Source organism: Neovison vison, chromosome 4 (assembly GCF_020171115.1).
Source record: "Neovison vison isolate M4711 chromosome 4, ASM_NN_V1, whole genome shotgun sequence".
In the NCBI taxonomy this organism is placed as follows: domain Eukaryota; kingdom Metazoa; phylum Chordata; class Mammalia; order Carnivora; family Mustelidae; genus Neogale; species Neogale vison.
Genome location: NC_058094.1, coordinates 139,741,322 through 139,760,547, shown reverse-complemented (window position 1 = coordinate 139,760,547; position 19,226 = coordinate 139,741,322). Strand labels below are relative to the sequence as shown.

The 19,226-nt window shown below is 37.6% G+C and overlaps 1 gene segment (V, D, J or C); it reads right to left on the bottom strand.

Annotated features, from left to right (window-relative positions):
• The window catches only part of LOC122904011, a 46,613-nt gene that overhangs the window by 384 nt on the left and 27,003 nt on the right, over window positions 1–19,226 (bottom strand). Inside the window, 2 exon segments of the C gene segment in view lie at window positions 2,581–2,628; window positions 15,385–15,708. Of these exon segments, the coding sequence occupies window positions 2,581–2,628; window positions 15,385–15,708 (372 nt within the window).

Sequence of the window (19,226 nt, the reverse complement as noted above, 5' to 3'; positions counted from 1 at the left end):
TGGGTCATATTATACATTTCTGATGTCCCCACAACAGCAAAACCTGGTAGTAAATGTCTACACCATCAACATCACCAGCACCACCACCATTACCACCACCACCAAATAACTCATAATCTAGCTTGCAGATAAAGTCAATCAACATCAGAGGTTCACTAAGAACATTCCAAAGTATTAAGAAGTAAGGTTATATCTTAGATGAATGAGTCAACCTGAAAAAAAATTGGTGAAAATAGCTTTTATCATTTCTTCATCCCCACCATGTCTCTAAGTAATAATAATCACTAATATGCTTTAACCACTATCTAAACTACAGATTAATTTGATAGGTTTGTGTGCTAAACTTTAATCTTAATTTTTCAATAACCTAGGAGATTATTTTCATGTGCCATTTTACAAGTTAATTGAGAACAGAGAACTAATTTGCCTGATGTCTACAGTTAGTAAGTACCACAAGCCAGATTTTAGTCCCAGCAACATAATGTTCAAGAACACATTCTTGGGGAGCCTGGGTAATGCAGTAATTAAGCATCTGCCTTTGGCTCAGTAATGACCCCAGGGCCCTAGGATTGATCCCTGCATTTGGCTCCCTGCTCTGCAGGGAGCCTGCTTCTCTCTCTCCCACTCCCCTTGCTTGTGTTCCCTCTCTTTATGTCTCTCTCTTTGCCAAATAAATAAATAAAACCTTAAAAAAAGAACACATTCTTACCTACTCTGTGTTTCTATACCTCCACGTGTAATAAATACCCTCAACAACAAAGAATTAAGCATAAATATAAAGATGAATTGCTGATTTAGAAGCATCTTAGCCATTACTAAGATTACTATCAGGGGTACAAATTTGGTTGTGTTCAAGGTAGGATGGGTGGGAGGTTGTAGTAAAGAGGGCATTAGTTGCGATGAGCACAGGGTGATGTATGAAAGTGTTAAATCATATTGTACACCTGAACCTAATATTACCCTTATATTAAATAACTGAAATTTAAATAAAATCTTGAAGAAATAATAAAATAAAATAAACTTAAAAAAATTGAAGAAAGGGGCAAATCCAAATTCTCTGCAACTTTAAGAGCTCAAACTCACTCCCTTGTCTTTCCTGAATACCCTCATTGTATCTATGATGTTATATGATAATTGCATTTTTTATCCTTTGAGGTTTTGTAAGAAATATATGATGTCAAGAAATTAATGACAATGATGGTGGACCAGACTGGCCATTCAATGAACCACTAGGTTGGGTCTTGAGTCTGTTCATCTGTACATTTCTTTCTCTCTTTTTTTTAAGACTTTTATTTTATTTTATTTTACTTTACCAAAGAGAGAGAAAGGGCCAGAGAGCACAGGCAGCGGGAACTGCAGAGGGAAGCAGGCTCCCCACTGAGCAGGGAGCCCAAGATGGGGTTCAATTCCAAGACCCTGGGATCATATCCTGAGCTGAAGGCAGACCCTTAACCAATTGAGCCACCCAGGTGCACCTGGAATTTTTTTTTATGTGTTTATCTCCAAAAGAGTCAGAACTCAAGAATCATTAACCCTTACTGTGGAAAAGGACATCAAGTGGTGCTGTGCTCATTGCTCCTTGCCTTTGGTTAGGTAATATGTTAGCTGAGGTCTAGAGGATCCTTAAGATTGGACATGGAGGGGGAAAATCAGCAAGGCTAGAGCCAGTGCTTCTTGTAGTTTCTTGTAGCTTCTTGTAGTAGAAAGGACCAGAAACCAGTACTTACAATGTGACAGCTAAATGAGATACCTTATGCTAGACATTCTACAAATATGACCTTATGTCTTCAGTAACTGAGTGAGACATTATTTGTGTTATTCCTGCTTTCCAGAAAATGTAACTACTGTACCCACATTCATGAAACTAAATAGTAAAAGACTGGGGTTAATGTCTAGTCTGTGGTATGTGAAGCTCTGCACTTACACCCCCTCTCTCATGTGTGGATCTGTCTCAGGACCTTGGCTTTGGGAATTAGAGAAAGAATAAGAACCTAGTAAGTATTTGAACTCCCAATTCAGAAGGTCTGGGTTGAAGCCCCAGATCATTGTGTAGCATGACACAAGGGACAGAATTAATTTTAGGTCCTTGTCCCCCCCCCCCACTGTCTAAAATGGGGATAAAATCCTCCACAGTGAATATTAAGAGAATCGAACCACATGGACATACAGTACAGTGCAATGTGCAGTACAGTGCCCCCTGTATAAGACACTCTCAGTGTCAATTTATGTTATTAACCACCAACAAGAACAAAAACTTAAAAATATCCAGAAGCAACTTGATATCATGTTTTCCTCAGTCAGTAGAAACAAAGGTCACAGAAGTGAACAGAGTCCATTGCAGAAAGAATTCAGAGTACATCACTGTACCCCTAATTTATAGTCCTCTCACACCAAAACCAGCATTTACTGTGTGAAAATGACTCCTGAGAAATGGATTGACTTGGAATATAACTCAGTATATTTTTCAAGATCCGGCCATTCTGAGGTGTCTCCCTGAAGCCAGGGAATTTCATAAGTTAAGTTGATCAGGAGGAAAAAATGCTATAGCATAACTAAGAGCAAACATAGACAAAAACTTACCAGTTTCATCTTTCAGGGAAGATTTTCTAGATGTAATAGCAGAGAGCTCTAAAAGAAATAAAGACAAGTATTATTAAATTGACAAGTATTATTAATAATTAAATTATTATTAAAAAGACAAGTATTATTAATAATTAAATTATTAAATTTAATTATTAAATTAAATTCATTATTTGATATGTTGTCTGTTTTGTGGATGGATAGATGGATGGTATATATATAGATAAGTAGATGATAGAATATGTAAACAGAGAGGAGAGAGCCATTACTAATATGAGCCCCACAATTCCAGAACTGATTGTTCTGAGTCTGTGTAAGCTAGTAGATCAATTAATTTATTTTATTTCTGCATATGAAGATGTTGAAGTTCATTAATGATGCATTTTTCCTTCTTTTCTCACAACTTAATGCCTAGGACTATCTTGTTTTCCCTCTGTGCTCATAGCTCCCAGCACAGTGCTTGCTACACAGTAGGTATTCTATAAATTCTTGTTAAATGGAAAAAAATAACTGAAACAGTGACTGCTATACATTGCTCAGCACCCACTGCCAACATGAAGGGTTGTTACCAAAATGAATTCATCCAACCCTAGAATGCACAGCAGAATATTACATTTTGGGAGGAGTCTGGAATAGGTAAATTCCCCATTTAAGCAAAGGAAAGAGGTCCCACCTTTCCAAAGCACACATGTTCCAATATCCCCAACTCATGCACTTGATTTTTTGAGTGGTGGTGTTTGTGGACATGACAATAATACTAATGAAAGCCAATACCTATTGAATGATTATTACTGAGCCAGGAAGTATGTGAAAGATTCACATGTATTAGGTCATGATACTGATGTGAGCTGTATTCATGTTAGCCATGAAGAAATGAGGTTTAGAAAGTCTAAATAACTTGCTGGGAGTAATACCAGTGATTGGAAGAGCCAGCACTCAACATTCCATTATGAGGGTTTAGATAAGCTAGAACATGTGGAAAGTACCTTGCAAAACAATCCATAGAAATTCATATGACTCCACCATATTGGAGGCATTATATCAGGCATTATCTCTTCTCCTATCATAATTACTCATAGAAAATGTCTTTTTTATTACAGAAGCTCAGCATTTCAGTGTGCTTCTTTCCAGGGACAGAAAGACTGGACAAGGAATAATCATAGATTTTCTGAATATATAACTGAGGTGAGGGTTGTATTACTCTATAGTGTAAAAAAAACCCCACAAATATAAAAACAAAGAGGCAACCCACGGAATGGGAGAAGATATTTGCAAATGACAGTACAGACAAAAGGTTGATATCCAGGATCTATAATGAACTCCTCAAACTCAACACACACAAAACAGATAATCATATCAAAAAATGGGCAGAAGATATGAACAGACACTTCTCCAATGAAGACATACAAATCGCTATCAGACACATGAAGAAATGTTCATTATCACTAGCCATCAGGGAGATTCAAATTAAAACCACATTGAGATACCACCTTATACCAGTTAGAATGGCCAAAATTAGCAAGACAGGAAACAACATGTGTTGGAGAGGATGTGGAGAAAGGGGAACCCTCTTACACTGTTGGTGGGAATGCAAGTTGGTGCAGCCTCTTTGGAGAACAGTGTGGAGATTCCTCAAGAAATTAAAAATAGAACTTTCCCATGACCCTGCAATTGCACTCCTGGGTATTTACCCCAAAGATACAGATGTCGTGAAAAGAAGGGCTATCTGTACCCCAATGTTTATAGCAGCAATGGCCACAGTCGCCAAACTATGGAAAGAACCAAGATGCCCGTCAATGGACGAATGGATAAGGAAGATGTGGTCCATACACACTACAGAGTATTATGCCTCCATCAGAAAGAATGAATACCCAACTTTTGTAGCAACATGGATGGGACTGGAAGAGATTATGCTGAGTGAAATAAGTCAAGCAGAGAGAGTCAATTATCATATGGTTTTACTTATTTGTGGAGCATAACAAATAGCATGGAGGACATGGGGAGTTAGAGAGGAGAAGAGAGTTCAGGGAAATTGGAAGGGGAGGTGAGCCATGAGAGACTATGGACTCTGAAAAACAAACTGAGGGTTTTGAAGGGGTGGGGGTGGGAGGTTGTGGTACCAGGTGGTTGGTATTATAGAGGGCACGGATTGCATGGAGCACTGGGTGTGGTGCAAAAATAATGAATACTGTTATGCTGAAAATAAATAAAAAATAAATTAAGAACAAAAACAAAAACAAAAACCTGATATGCATACAAAAACAAACTTCCATAAAAAGATCATTGACTGGATTACTTGCTTGTAGAGATAAGAGAGGGAGACAAACCATGAGAGACTCTGGACTCTGGGAAACAAATTTAGGGTTTCAGAGAAGGGTAGAACGATGGGATAGTTGGATGATGGGTATCAAGGAGGGCACATGTTGACGATGAGCACTGGGTGTTCCCTGCAACTAATGAATCATTGAATACTACATCAAAATCTAATGATGTACTATATGTTGGCCAACTGAACATAAAAAAAAGGATCATTGACTGTTGGATGGAGGAAGAGAGTCTTAGCATGTTCATTATTTTTCTCCTTGATGTGTTCTCTCCAGATATCGTTCTGTTGTGTAAATTATTCACTTCACATAATCTTATTTTGGTATGCTTTAAAAAAATGAATCTGAGTTATAGGCTTTTGTGTAAATCTCAAGAACAGAAATATTTACATAATCGTGTTTAGATGTTAAAATATCCTCAAGAACTGGTTTTTGAGTGTCTTGAAATCATCTTTCTTTTCCATACAGTGACTTTGCTCATTAAAAAATAAATATAAATCACTTACCACCATTTATTGAGGTTTAAATACTCAGGTAATAATTTTTCAAATTAAATCTATGTGTATTATAGTTTCACATTCTTAATCAATGTTGGTTGAAAACTTGCACAAGACTAGTTTTTTTTTCCAATTTATTTATTTTCAGAAAAACAGTATTCATTATTTTTTCACCACACCCAGTGCTCCATGCAAGTCGTGCCCTCTATAATACCCACCACCTGGTACCCCAACCTCCCACCCCCCCGCCCCTTCAAACCCCTCAGACTGTTTTTCAGAGTCCACAGTCTCTCATGGTTCACCTCCCCTTCCAATTTACCCAAATTCCCTACTCTTCTCTAACACCCCTTTTCCTCCATGCTATTTGTTATGCTCCACAAATAAGTGAAACCATATGATAATTGACTCTCTCTGCTTGACTGATTTCACTCAGCATAATCTCTTCCAGTCCCGTCCATGTTGCTACAAAAATTGGGTATTCATCCTTTCTGATGGAGGCTTAATACTCCATAGTGTATATGGACCACATCTTCCTTATCCATTCATCCGTTGAAGGGCATCTTGGTTCTATCCATAGTTTGGCGACTGTGGCCATTGCTGCTATAAACATTGGGGTACAGATGACCCTTCTTTTCACGACATCTGTGTCTTTGGGGTAAATACCCAGGAGTGCAATTGCAGGGTCATAGGGAAGCTCTATTATTAATTTCTTGAGGAATCTCCACACTGTTCTCCAAAGAGGCTACACCAACTTCCATTCCCACCAACAGTGTAAGAGGGTTCCCCTTTCTCCACATCCTCTCCAACATATGTTATTTCCTGTTTTGTTAATTTTGGCCATTCTAACTGGTATAAGGTGATATCTCAATGTGGTTTTAATTTGAATCTCCCTGAGGGCTAATGATGATGAGCATTTTTTCATGTATCTGATAGCCATTTGTATGTCTTGATTGGAGAAGTGTCTGTTCATATCTTCTGCCCATTTTTTGATGTGTTTGTCTGTTTCGTGTGGGTTGAGTTTGAGGAGTTCATTATAGATCCTGGATATCAACCTTTTGTCTGTACTGTCATTTGCAAATATCTTCTCCCATTCCGTGGGTTGCCTCTTTGTTTTGTTGACTGTTTCCTTTGCTGTGCAGAAGCTTTTGATTTTGATGAAGTCCCAGAAGTTTATTTTCGCTTTTGTTTCCTTTGCCTTTGGAGACGTATCTTGAAAGAAGTTGCTGTGGCTGATATCAAAGAGATTACTGCCTATGTTCTCCTCTAGGATTCTGATGGATTCCTGTCTCACGTTGAGGTCTTTTATCCATTTTGAGTTGATCTTTGTGTACAGTGTAAGAGAATGGTCGAGTTTCATTCTTCTACATATAGCTGTCCAGTTTTCCCAGCACCATTTATTGAAGAGACTGTCTTTTTTCCACTGTCTATTTTTTCCTGTTTTGTCAAAGATTAATTGACCATAGAGTTGAGGGTCCATATCAGGGCTCTCTACTCTGTTCCACTGGTCTATGTGTCTGTTTTTATGCCAGTACCATGCTGTCTTGGTGATCACAGCTTTGTAATAAAGCTTGAAATCAGGTAAGTTGATGCCGCCAGCTTTATTTTTGTTTTTCAACATTTCCTTAGCGATTCAGGGTCTCTTCTGATTCCATACAAATTTTAGGATTATTTGCTCCAGCTCTTTGAAGAATGCCGGTGGAATTTTGATCGGAATGGCATTAAAAGTATAGATTGCTCTAGGCAGTATAGACATTTTAACAATGTTTATTCTTCCGATCCAAGAGCATGGAATGGTCTTCCATCTTTTTGTGTCTTCTTCAATTTCTTTCATGAGTGTTCTATAGTTCCTCAAGTACAGATCCTTTACCTCTTTAGTTAGGTTTATTCCCAGGTATCTTATGGTTCTTGGTGCTATAGTAAATGGAATCGATTCTCTAATTTCCCTTTCTGTATTTTCATTGTTAGTGTATAAGAAAGCCACTGATTTCTGCACATTGACTTTGTATCCTGCCACGTTGCTGAATTGCTGTATGAGTTCTAGTAGTTTGGGGGTGGAGTCTTTTGGGTTTTCCATATAAAGAATCATGTCATCTGCGAAGAGAGAGAGTGACTTCTTCATTACCAATTTGGATACCTTTTATTTCTCTCTGTTGTCTGATTGCTGTTGCTAGGACTTCTAATACTATGTTGAACAAGAGTGGTGAAAGTGGGCATCCTTGTCTTGTTCCTGATCTCAATGGGAAGGCTGCAAGCTTTTTCCCATTGAGGATGATATTTGCTGTGGGTCTTTCATAGATAGATTTGATGAGGTTCAGGAATGTTCCCTCTATCCCTATACTTTGAAGCGTTTTAATCAGGAACGGATGTTGGATTTTGTCAAATGCTTTTTCTGCATCAATTGAGAGGACCATGTGGTTCTTCTCTCTTCTCATATTAATTTGTTGTATCACATTGATTGATTTGCGAATGTTGAACCATCCTTGTAGCCCAGCAATGAATCCCACCTGCTCATGGTGGATAATCTTTTTAATGTGCTGTTGGATCCTATTGGCTAGGATCTTGTTGAGAATCTTAGCATCCATATTCATCAGTGATATTGGTCTGATATTCTCCTTTTTGGTAGGGTCCTTGGCTGGTTTGGGGATCAGGGTAATGCTGGCTTCATAGAAAGAGTCTGGAAGTTTTCCTTCTGCTTCAATTTTTTGAAACAGCTTCAGGAGAATAGGTGTTATTTCTTCTTTGAAGGTTTGATAGAATTCCCCAGGGAATCCGTCAGGTCCTGGGCTCAAAAATAAAGCTGGCGGCATCAACTTACCTGATTTCAAGCTTTATTACAAAGCTGTGATCACCAAGACAGCATGGTACTGGCATAAAAACAGACACATAGACCAGTGGAACAGAGTAGAGAGCCCTGATATGGACCCTCAACTCTATGGTCAATTAATCTTTGACAAAACAGGAAAAAATAGACAGTGGAAAAAAGACAGTCTCTTCAATAAATGGTGCTGGGAAAACTGGACAGTTATATGTAGAAGAATGAAACTCGACCATTCTCTTACACCGTACACAAAGATCAACTCAAAATGGATAAAAGACCTCAACGTGAGACAGGAATCCATCAGAATCCTAGAGGAGAACATAGGCAGTAATCTCTTTGATATCAGCCACAGCAACTTCTTTCAAGATACGTCTCCAAAGGCAAAGGAAACAAAAGCGAAAATAAACTTCTGGGACTTCATCAAAATCAAAAGCTTCTGCACAGCAAAGGAAACAGTCAACAAAACAAAGAGGCAACCCACGGAATGGGAGAAGATATTTGCAAATGACAGTACAGACAAAAGGTTGATATCCAGGATCTATAATGAACTCCTCAAACTCAACCCACACGAAACAGACAAACACATCAAAAAATGGGCAGAAGATATGAACAGACACTTCTCCAATCAAGACATACAAATGGCTATCAGATACATGAAAAAATGTTCATCATCATTAGCCCTCAGGGAGATTCAAATTAAAACCACATTGAGATATCATCTTATACCAGTTAGAATGGCCAAAATTAACAAAACAGGAAATAACATATGTTGGAGAGGATGTGGAGAAAGGGGAACCCTCTTACACTGTTGGTGGGAATGCAAGTTGGTGTAGCCTCTTTGGAGAACAGTGTGGAGATTCCTCAAGAAATTAATAATAGAGCTTCCCTATGGCCCTGCAATTGCACTCCTGGGTATTTACCCCAAAGACACAGATGTCGTGAAAAGAAGGGTCATCTGTACCCCAATGTTTATAGCAGCAATGGCCACAGTCGCCAAACTATGGAAAGAACCAAGATGCCCTTCTACGGATGAATGGATAAGGAAGATGTGGTCCATATACACTATGGAGTATTAAGCCTCCATCAGAAAGGATGAATACCCAACTTTTGTAGCAATATGGATGGGACTGGAAGAGATTATGCTGAGTGAAATAAGTCAAGCAGAGAGAGTCAATTATCATATGGTTTCACTTATTTGTGGAGCATAACAAATAGCATGGAGGATAAGGGGTGGCAGAGAAGAGTAGGGTATTTGGGTAAATTGGAAGGGGAGGTGAACCATGAGAGACTATGGACTCTGAAAAACAATCTGAGGGGTTTGAAGGGGCGGGGCGGTGGGAGGTTGGGGTACCAGGTGGTGGGTATTATAGAGGGCACGACTTGCATGGAGCACTGGGTGTGGTGAAAAAATAATGAATACTGTTTTTCTGAAAATAAATAAATTGAAAAAAATGAAAAAAAAAGGTATATTGTAGCAAATTATAGCAGATAACCTCCCTAATCTGGGGAAGGAAACAGGCATCAAAATCCATGAGGCACAGAGAACCCCCCTCAAAATCAATAAAAATAGGTCCACACCCTGTCATCTAATAGTAAAACTTAAGGTCTCAGAGACAAAGAGAAAATCGTGAAAGCAGCTCAGGACAAGAGGTCTGTAGCCTACAGTGGTAGAAATATTAGATTAGCAACAGAACTATCGACAGAGACCTGGCACACCAGAAAGGACTAGCATCATATATTCAGAGCACCAAATGAGAAAAATACGCATCCAAGTATACTATACCCAGCCAGACTCTCATTGAAAATAGAAGGAGAAATAAAAAGCTTCCAGGGCAAACAAAAACTAAAATAATTTGCAAATACCAAACCAAACCTACAGGAAATATTGAAAAGAGCCCTCTAAGCAAATAGAGAGCCTAGAAGTAACAGACCAGAAAAGAACAGAGACATTATACAGTAAAAGTCACCCAACAGGCAATACAATGGCACTAAATTCATATCTCTCAATAGTTACCTCAATTACATTGTAATTGAGTTACTCATTACTAAATGCCCCCATTAAAAGACACAGGGCATCAGAATAGATAATAAAACAAAAGCTATCGATATGCTGTCTGCAAGAAACTCATTTGAGACCCAAAGACACCTCTAGATTTAAAGTGAGGGGGTGGAAAATAATTTACCATATTAATGGACATCAAAAGGAGCTGGGGTGGCAATCCTTGTATGAGATAAATTATATTTTAAGCCAAAGAGTATAAAAAGAAATGAGGAAGGACACTATATCATACTTAAAGGGTCTATCCAACAAGAAGATTTAAAAATTTAAAATATCTGTACCCCTAATATGGGAGCAGCCAATAAACCACTTAATAATGAAATCAAAGAAACACATCGACAGCAATACAATAATAGTAGGGGATTATAATACCCCCTGACTGAAATGAACAGATCCTCTAAGCAAATATCGACAAGGAAATAAAGGCTTTAAATGACACATTGGACCAGACGGACATCACAGATATATTCAGAAAATTCCATCCCAAAGCAACAGAATACACATTCTTCTCTAGTGCACATGGAACATTCTCCAGAATAGATTACATCCTAGATCACAAATCTGGTCTCAACCAGTACCCAAAAAAATTGGGATTATTCCCCACATATTTTCAGACCACAATGCTTTGAAACTAGAACTAAACTACAAGAAGAAGGTTGGAAAGAACTCAAATACATGAAAGCTAAAGAGCATCCTGTTCAAAATCTTTGGGACATAGCAAAGGTGGTCCTGAGAGGAAAGTATATGCAATGCAAGTCTTTCTCAAGAAATAAGAAAGGTCTCAAATACACAACCTAACCCTACACCTAAAGCAGCTGGAGAAAGAACAGCAAATAAAGTATAAGCCCAACAGGAGAAGAGAAATAAAGATCAGAGCAGAAAACAATGAAATAGAAACCAAAAGAACAATAGAACAGATCAATGAAACTAGGAGCTGGCTCCTTGAAAGAATTATTAAGATAGATAAACACCTGACCAGACTTATCAAAAAGAAAAGAGAAAGGACCCAAATTAATAAAATCATGAATGAAAGAGGAGAGATCACAATCAACACCAAAGAAATGCAAACAATTATAAGAGCACATTATGAGCAATTATACATCAGCAAATTAGACAATCTGGAAGAAATGGATGCATTCCTAGAGACTTCTAAACTACCAAAACTGAACCAGGAAGAAAGAGAAATCCTGAACAGACCCATAATCAGTAAGGATATTCAAGCAGTAATAAAAAATCTCCCAACCAAAAAGATCCCTGGGCCAGATGGCTTTCCATGGGGAATTCTACCAAACATTTAAAGAAGAACTAATACCAATTCTTGTCCCAAAAAATAGAAATGGAAGGAGAACTTCCAAACTCATTTTAGGAGGCCAGCATTACCTTGATCCCAAAACCAAAGACCCCATCAAAAAGAATTACAGACCAATATTCATGACGAACATGGATGCAAAAATCCTCAGCAAAATGCTAGCCAATAGGACCTAATGGTACATTAAAAGGATTATTCATCATGACCAAGTGAGATTTATTCTTGGGCTGCAAATTTGGTTCAGCATCCACAAATCACTCAATGTGATACAATACATTAATAAAATAAAGAACAAGAACCATAGGATGCTCTCAATAGATGCTGAAAAAGAATTTGACAAAGTACAGCATACTGTCTTGATCAATACCCTTCACAGTGTGGGGGTAGAGGGTATATACCTCAATATTGTAATAGCCATCTATGAGAACTCACAATGAATATCATTCTCAATGGACAAAAACTGAAAGCCTAAGCCCAGGAACACAGCAGGGCTGTCCACCAGCACCACTGCTATTCTACATATAACTAGAAGTCCTGGCCTCAGCAATCAGACATCAAAAAGAAGTAAAAGGCATCCGAATTGGCAAAGAAATCTCATTTTTTGCAGATGATATGATACTTTATGTAGAAAACCCAAAAGACTCCACCCCAAAACTTCTAGAACTCATATAGGAATTCAGTAAAGTGTCAGAATATAAAATCAATGCACAGAAATCAATTGCATTTCTGTACACGAACAACAAAACAGAAGAAAGAGAAATTGAGGAGTTGATCCCACTTGCAATTGCACCCAAAAACACAAGATACCTAGGAATAAACCTAACCAAAGATGCAAAGAATCTAGACTCAGAAAACTCTTATAGAGTACTCATGAAAGAAATTGAGGAAGACATAAAGAAATGGAAAAACATTCCATGCTCATGGATTAGAAGAACAAATATGAAAATGTCTATGCTACCTAAAGCAATCTACACATTTAATGCAATCCTTATTAAAATACCATCAAATTTTTTCAAAGAAATGGAACAAATAATCCTAAAACTTATATGGAACCAGAAAAGACCCCAAATAGCCAGAGGAATGTTGAAAAAGAAAACCAAAGTTGGTGGCATCACAATTCCAGACTCCAAACTCTATTACAAAGTTGTCATCATCAAGACAGCATGGTACTGGCACAAAAACAGACACAGACCAGTGGAACAGAATAGAAAGCCCAGAAATAGACCCTCAACTCTCTGGTCAACTAATCTTCAGCAAAACAGGAAAGAGTGTCCAATGGAAAAAAAGACAGTTTCTTCAACAAATGGTGTTGGGAAAATTAGACAGCCACATGCAAAAAAAGGAAACTACCATTTTCTTGCACCACACCCAAAAATAGACTCCAAATGGATAAAAGACTTCAATGTGAGAAAGAAATCCATCAAAATCCTTGAGGAGAACACAGGCAGGAGCTTTTTTGACCTCAGTCACAGCAACTTCTTCCTAGAAACATCACCAAAGGCAAGGGAATCAAGGGAAAAAATGAACTATTGGGACTTCAGCAAGATCAAAATCTTTTGCATAGCAAAGGAAACTGTCAACAAAACCAAAAGACAACTGACAGAATGGTAGAAGATATTTGCAAATGACATATCAGATAAAGGGCTAGTATCCCAAATCTATAAAGAACTTATCAAACTCAACACCCAAAGAGCAAATAGTCCAATCAAGAAATGGGCAGAAGACATAAACAGACATTTCTGCAAAGACATCCAGATGGCCAACAGACACATGAAAAAGTACTCACCATCACTCAGCATCAGGGAAATGCAAATCAAAACCACAATGAGATACCACCTCACACCATTCAGAATGGCTAAAATTGACAAGTCATGAAATGACAGATGCTGGCAAGGATGCAGAGAAAGTGGACCCTCCTACACTGTTGGTGGGAATGCAAGCTCATGCAGCCACTCTGGAAAACAGTATGGAAGTTCCTCAAAAAGTTGAAAATAGAGCCACCCTATGACCCTGCAATTCAACTACTGGGAAGTTACTCCAAAGATACGAATGTTGTGATCCAAAGATGTTTATAGCAGCAATGTCCACAATAGCAAAATTATATACAAAGAGCCTAGATGTCCAACAACAAATGAATAGATAAAGATGTGGTATATATGTACAATGGAATACTATCCAGCCATCAAAAACCCCTGAAATCTTGACATTTACGAGGACATGGATGGAACTAGAGGCTATAATGCTAAGCCAACTAAATAATTCAGAGAAAGAGAATTATCATATGATCACACTGATATGAGGAATCATAGGGGAAGGGAGGGAAAAACGAAACAAGATGAAATTAGAGAGGGTGACAGACCATAAGATGAGACTCTTAATCTCAGGAAAGAAACTGAGGATTGCTGGAGGGAAGGGGGTAAGAGGGATGGAGTGGCTGGGTGGTGGTCTTTGGGGAGGGTAAGTGCTACATTGAATGCTGTGAATTGTGTAAGACTGATGAATCATAGCCCTGTACCCCTGAAGCATATAATGTGTTGTATGTTAATAAAAAAAAAGAACTTTGTTGAAGAAAGGCATTAAAAGAAATGCCCTCACTAACTTTGCTATGAGAAGACCTTGGTTGACAATCCTTTCAGAAGTTAATTCCCAAGTAAAACACACCATATAGAAGAACTACTCCCTTTTCTATGATCATCACCATGGAATGTTACTTAGTATATTTTTACATTGATCAGTATAAAAATCGATACCTAAAGGACTTCAGCCCAGTGGTTACATTAAAGTTATGATTAGCTTATTTGCCTCCTTTCTTTATCTTAGCTGTAGAAACAAAAATAATTCAGACTGTTTGGAATCTTACTTTAGTTATTTTAGGGAAGAATATACATAAATACAATAAAAATATGAATAAATGTATCCATGTTATGTTTTCAAAAACAAGCATTTTAACTGATTGTGTTTCCTCTTCATCACATGCCAGGAAAAAGGAAAGTTATGTCAGTATTTAATCTAAATTTGATCAATGGAATCACTGAAGATCCAAGAGGATAAAGATTTAATTCAACAACTCAGAGTTGCACAATGCAAAGGTCTTTGTATGTTTTGTGGGCTTGTTTCTCACTGCTTCCCAAGGACTTGTGAACCACAGGGAAAGTGCAAACTGGTTCTTTCTTATGGGCCCTCTGGGGCTTTGGTCTGTGATGTTAATGCCAGGACTTGACTTCTAAATCTAACGAATTACTGATCACAGCCTGATCAGGGTTATACTTTAAGTAGAGCAATACTGAGGGGAGAAGGACTCTGATTGCTGAGTAGAACATTCCTGACAGGTATATAATTGTTTTCATTTCCTGATCAAGTAAGATAATCAAAAGTGGACTCTCTTCAGAGCATTTCTTGTTGTGAGGTTGGTAGGTGCTTTCATTTGTATTTTTTCATTTATTATATACAATGGCCCTAAAAAACATTATTGTGACCTTTATATTGGATGATGAAACTGAGGCAAGAAAAGCTAAGCGAATTTGTCTTTTTCTTTGTATGTTTGTATGTTCCAAAGCCCATTCTCTTTCAGTTCTATGGGGAAATAGCAAGACATTCATACTACCATTTAAGATACCAACATTTAGAAAGACTTTTATTTGTTTGTTTTCATTACTACTTGGCAGGGAAGTGGGGTATTTCCTTTGAAGAAAAGAGTACCAGGATATATATATATATATATATATATATATATATATATATATATCTAGATATATATATAGATATATCTATCTATCTCTATATATATATGTACATACCTTTTATATGGGAAGAAAATAGAATCTCTTGAACTTTTCCTTTATTCGTCTCATGTTCGATGATACATTTGTGTTCTTTATCCATTGACGCTTCAGTCACAGTCAGCCAGCTGAATTTCATGTATGTGTCATTAGTCTTCATGGTGTCTCCCTGCTGGGATGTCAGAATTGTTTTATCCTTTTCTTTCCAATCTATCTTGATAACATCAGGGAAAAAATCCTCAAGAAGACAAAGATATGTTCCAGACTTATGGAGTCTTCTTTCAGCAATTGAAGGAAAAAATATTGTAGGCTTGGGGAAAATGGCTACATCAAGGTTTCTATCTGTGGGGAAATGGAATAGCAATTAAAACCTTATTAAAGTAACACAAACATCATGTGGTTTGGAACCACCTCACAGTGAAATGAAAGAAATTTGCCATAGAATTAGTGCTTATCTCAGGCCTTTCATCCACAGTGGGTTATAAGGTACTGACTGTTCTTATTTTGAATGATAATTAGTTATAAGAAGTCATGTAACTTGCTCAAATAACAACTATTAAATGGAAGAATCTGGATTAAAATATGAGAATTTTTGAAATAATACACACTCACATTTTGAATTGAACTACTATAATGCATACTTGACAATCTATCAAGTTGACCTTCAAATCTTCAAATATGGATTCCAAACCCACTTCCTTTTTAAATTTTTTTTAAGATTCCATTTATTTATGACAGAGAGAGTTAAGGAGAGAGGAAAAACAAGCATGGGGAAGCTGGAGAGGGATAAGCAGGCTGCCCACTGATCAAAGAACCTGACATGGGGCTTGATTCCAGGACACTGGGATCATGACCTGAGCCAAACCCACTTGTAAAGTAATGGAGGTCTTCTACTTAATTCCTGATTTTATAAAACATCTCAATCACACATCTGAACCATTCCAGGATTGTGAGTAGGACAATGTTCAAAACTGTTCCTCCCAAATATTTGCAATATCTTGAATTTAGTAGCAAAGTGACAGTATTTCCAAAAGTGTTTTTAGGAAACTCCCCACACCCAGAAATGCTTTTGTATTAACTTTATCAAGTAACACACTTATCTGAATTTTGTTTTCATTTGGAAAATGTTCACTGAAAGCATATTTTGTATTGGGATTTATTTGACATTTATATATGACTAATTTTGTTTTCATTTGGAAAATGTTCACTGAAAGCACATTTTTTTAAAGATTTTTATTTATTTATTTGGCAGAGAGAGATCACAAGTAGGCAGAGAGAGAGAGGAGGAAGCAGGCTCCCTACTGAGCGGAGAGCCCGATGCGGGACTCGATCCCAGGACCCTGAGATCATGACCTGAGCCAAAGGCAGCGGCTTAACCCACTGAGCCACCCAGGCGCCCCTGAAAGCACATTTTGTATTGGAATTTCATTTGACGATTATATATGACTAAAAAGACCATATTTTGACTTTCAGAGTCTCCCTTTAAAGTTGAATCTGCTCTAGAAAGCTGCTAAATGTTTTTTAAAACCCCTCAGTATCTGTGATTTTACCTGCTGAATAAAATATATATATAACTGTTGTAGTGTTAAAACTTATAGTATTAGAAGTCCTAGCAACAGCAATCAGACAACAAAGAGAAATAAAAGGTATCCAAATTGGTAATGAAGTAGTCAAACTCTCTCTCTTCACAGATGACATGGTTCTTTATATGGAAAACCCAAAAGACTCCACCCCCTAACTACTAGAACTCCTACATCAATTCAGCAATGTGGCAGGATACAAAGTCAATGTGCAGAAATCAGTGGCTTTCTTATACACTAACAATGAAAATACAGAAAGGGAAATTAGAGAATCGATTCCATTTACTATAGCACCAAGAACCATAAGATACCTGGGAATAAACCTAACCAAAGAGGTAAAGGATCTGTACTCGAGGAACTACAGAACACTCATGAAAGAAATTGAAGAAGACACAAATAGATGGAAGACCATTCCATGCTCTTGGATCGGAAGAATAAACATTGTTAAAATGTCTATACTGCCTAGAGCAATCTATACTTTTAATGCCATTCTGATCAAAATTCCACCGGCATTCTTCAAAGAGCTGGAGCAAATAATCCTAAAATTTGTATGGAATCAGAAGAGACCCCGAATCGCTAAGGAAATGTTGAAAAACAAAAATAAAGCTGGCGGCATCAACTTACCTGATTTCAAGCTTTATTACAAAGCTGTGATCACCAAGACAGCATGGTACTGGCATAAAAACAGACACATAGACCAGTGGAACAGAGTAGAGAGCCCTGATATGGACCCTCAACTCTATGGTCAATTAATCTTTGACAAAACAGGAAAAAATAGACAGTGGAAAAAAGACAGTCTCTTCAATAAATGGTGCTGGGAAAACTGAACAGCTATATGTAGAAGAATGAAACTCGACCATTCTCTTACACCGTACACAAAGATCAACTCAAAATGGATAAAAGACCTCAACGTGAGACAGGAATCCATCAGAATCCTAGAGGAGAACATAGGCAGTAATCTCTTTGATATCAGCCACAGCAACTTCTTTCAAGATACGTCTCCAAAGGCAAAGGAAACAAAAGCGAAAATAAACTTCTGGGACTTCATCAAAATCAAAAGCTTCTGCACAGCAAAGGAAACAGTCAAAAAAAAACAAAGAGGCAACCCACGGAATGGGAGAACATATTTGCAAATGACAGTACAGACAAAAGGTTGATACCCAGAATCTATAATGAACTCCTCAAACTCAACACACACGAAACAGGCAAACACATCAAAAAATGGGCAGAAGATATGAACAGACACTTCTCCAATCAAGACATACAAATGGCTATCAGACACATGAAAAAATATTCATCATCATTAGCCCTCAGGAAGATTCAAATTAAATCCACATTGAGATAGCACCTTACACCAGTTAGAATGGCCAAAATTAACAAAACAGGAAACAACATATGTTGGAGAGGATGTGGAGAAAGGGGAACCCTCTTACACTGTTGGTGGGAATGCAAGTTGGTGCAGCCTCTTTGGAGAACAGTGTGGAGATTCCTCAAGAAATTAAAAATAGAGCTTCCCTATGACCCTGCAATTGCACTATTGGTATTTACCCCAAAGATACAGATGTCGTGAAAAGAAGGGCCATCTGTACCCCAATGTTTTTAGCAGCAATGGCCACGGTCGCCAAACTATGGAAAGAACCAAGATGCCCTTCAACGGACGAATGGATAAGGAAGATGTGGTCCATATACACTATGGAGTATTATGCCTCCATCAGAAAGGATGAATACCCAACTTTTGTAGCAACATGGACAGGACTGGAAGAGATTATGCTGAGTGAAATAAGTCAAGCAGAGAGAGTCAATTATCATATGGTTTCACTTATTTGTGGAGCATAACAAATAGCATGGAGGAAAAGGGGTGTTAGAGAGGAGAAGGGAGTTGGGGTAAATTGGATGGGGAGGTGAACCACGAGAGACTATGGACTCTGAAAAACAATCTGAGGGGTTTGAAGGGGCGGGGGGGGGTGGGAGGTTGGGGTACCAGGTGGTGGGTATTATAGAGGGCACGGATTGCATGGAGCACTGGGTGTGGTGAAAAAATAATGAATACTGTTTTTCTAAAAATAAATAAATTGAAAAAAGAATTTCAAAAAAAATGAAAAAAATAAATAAATAAAAAATAAATTAAAAACACTAATAATATAAACCTCAAATACTTTGAAGTTAAATAACCACTTCTAAATAATTCATAAATCATAGAATAAATCCAAGAGAAATTAGAAAATTAAAAAAAGTTATTGCTTTATTAATAATATACTTTATAATGGCTAATTGAATTTA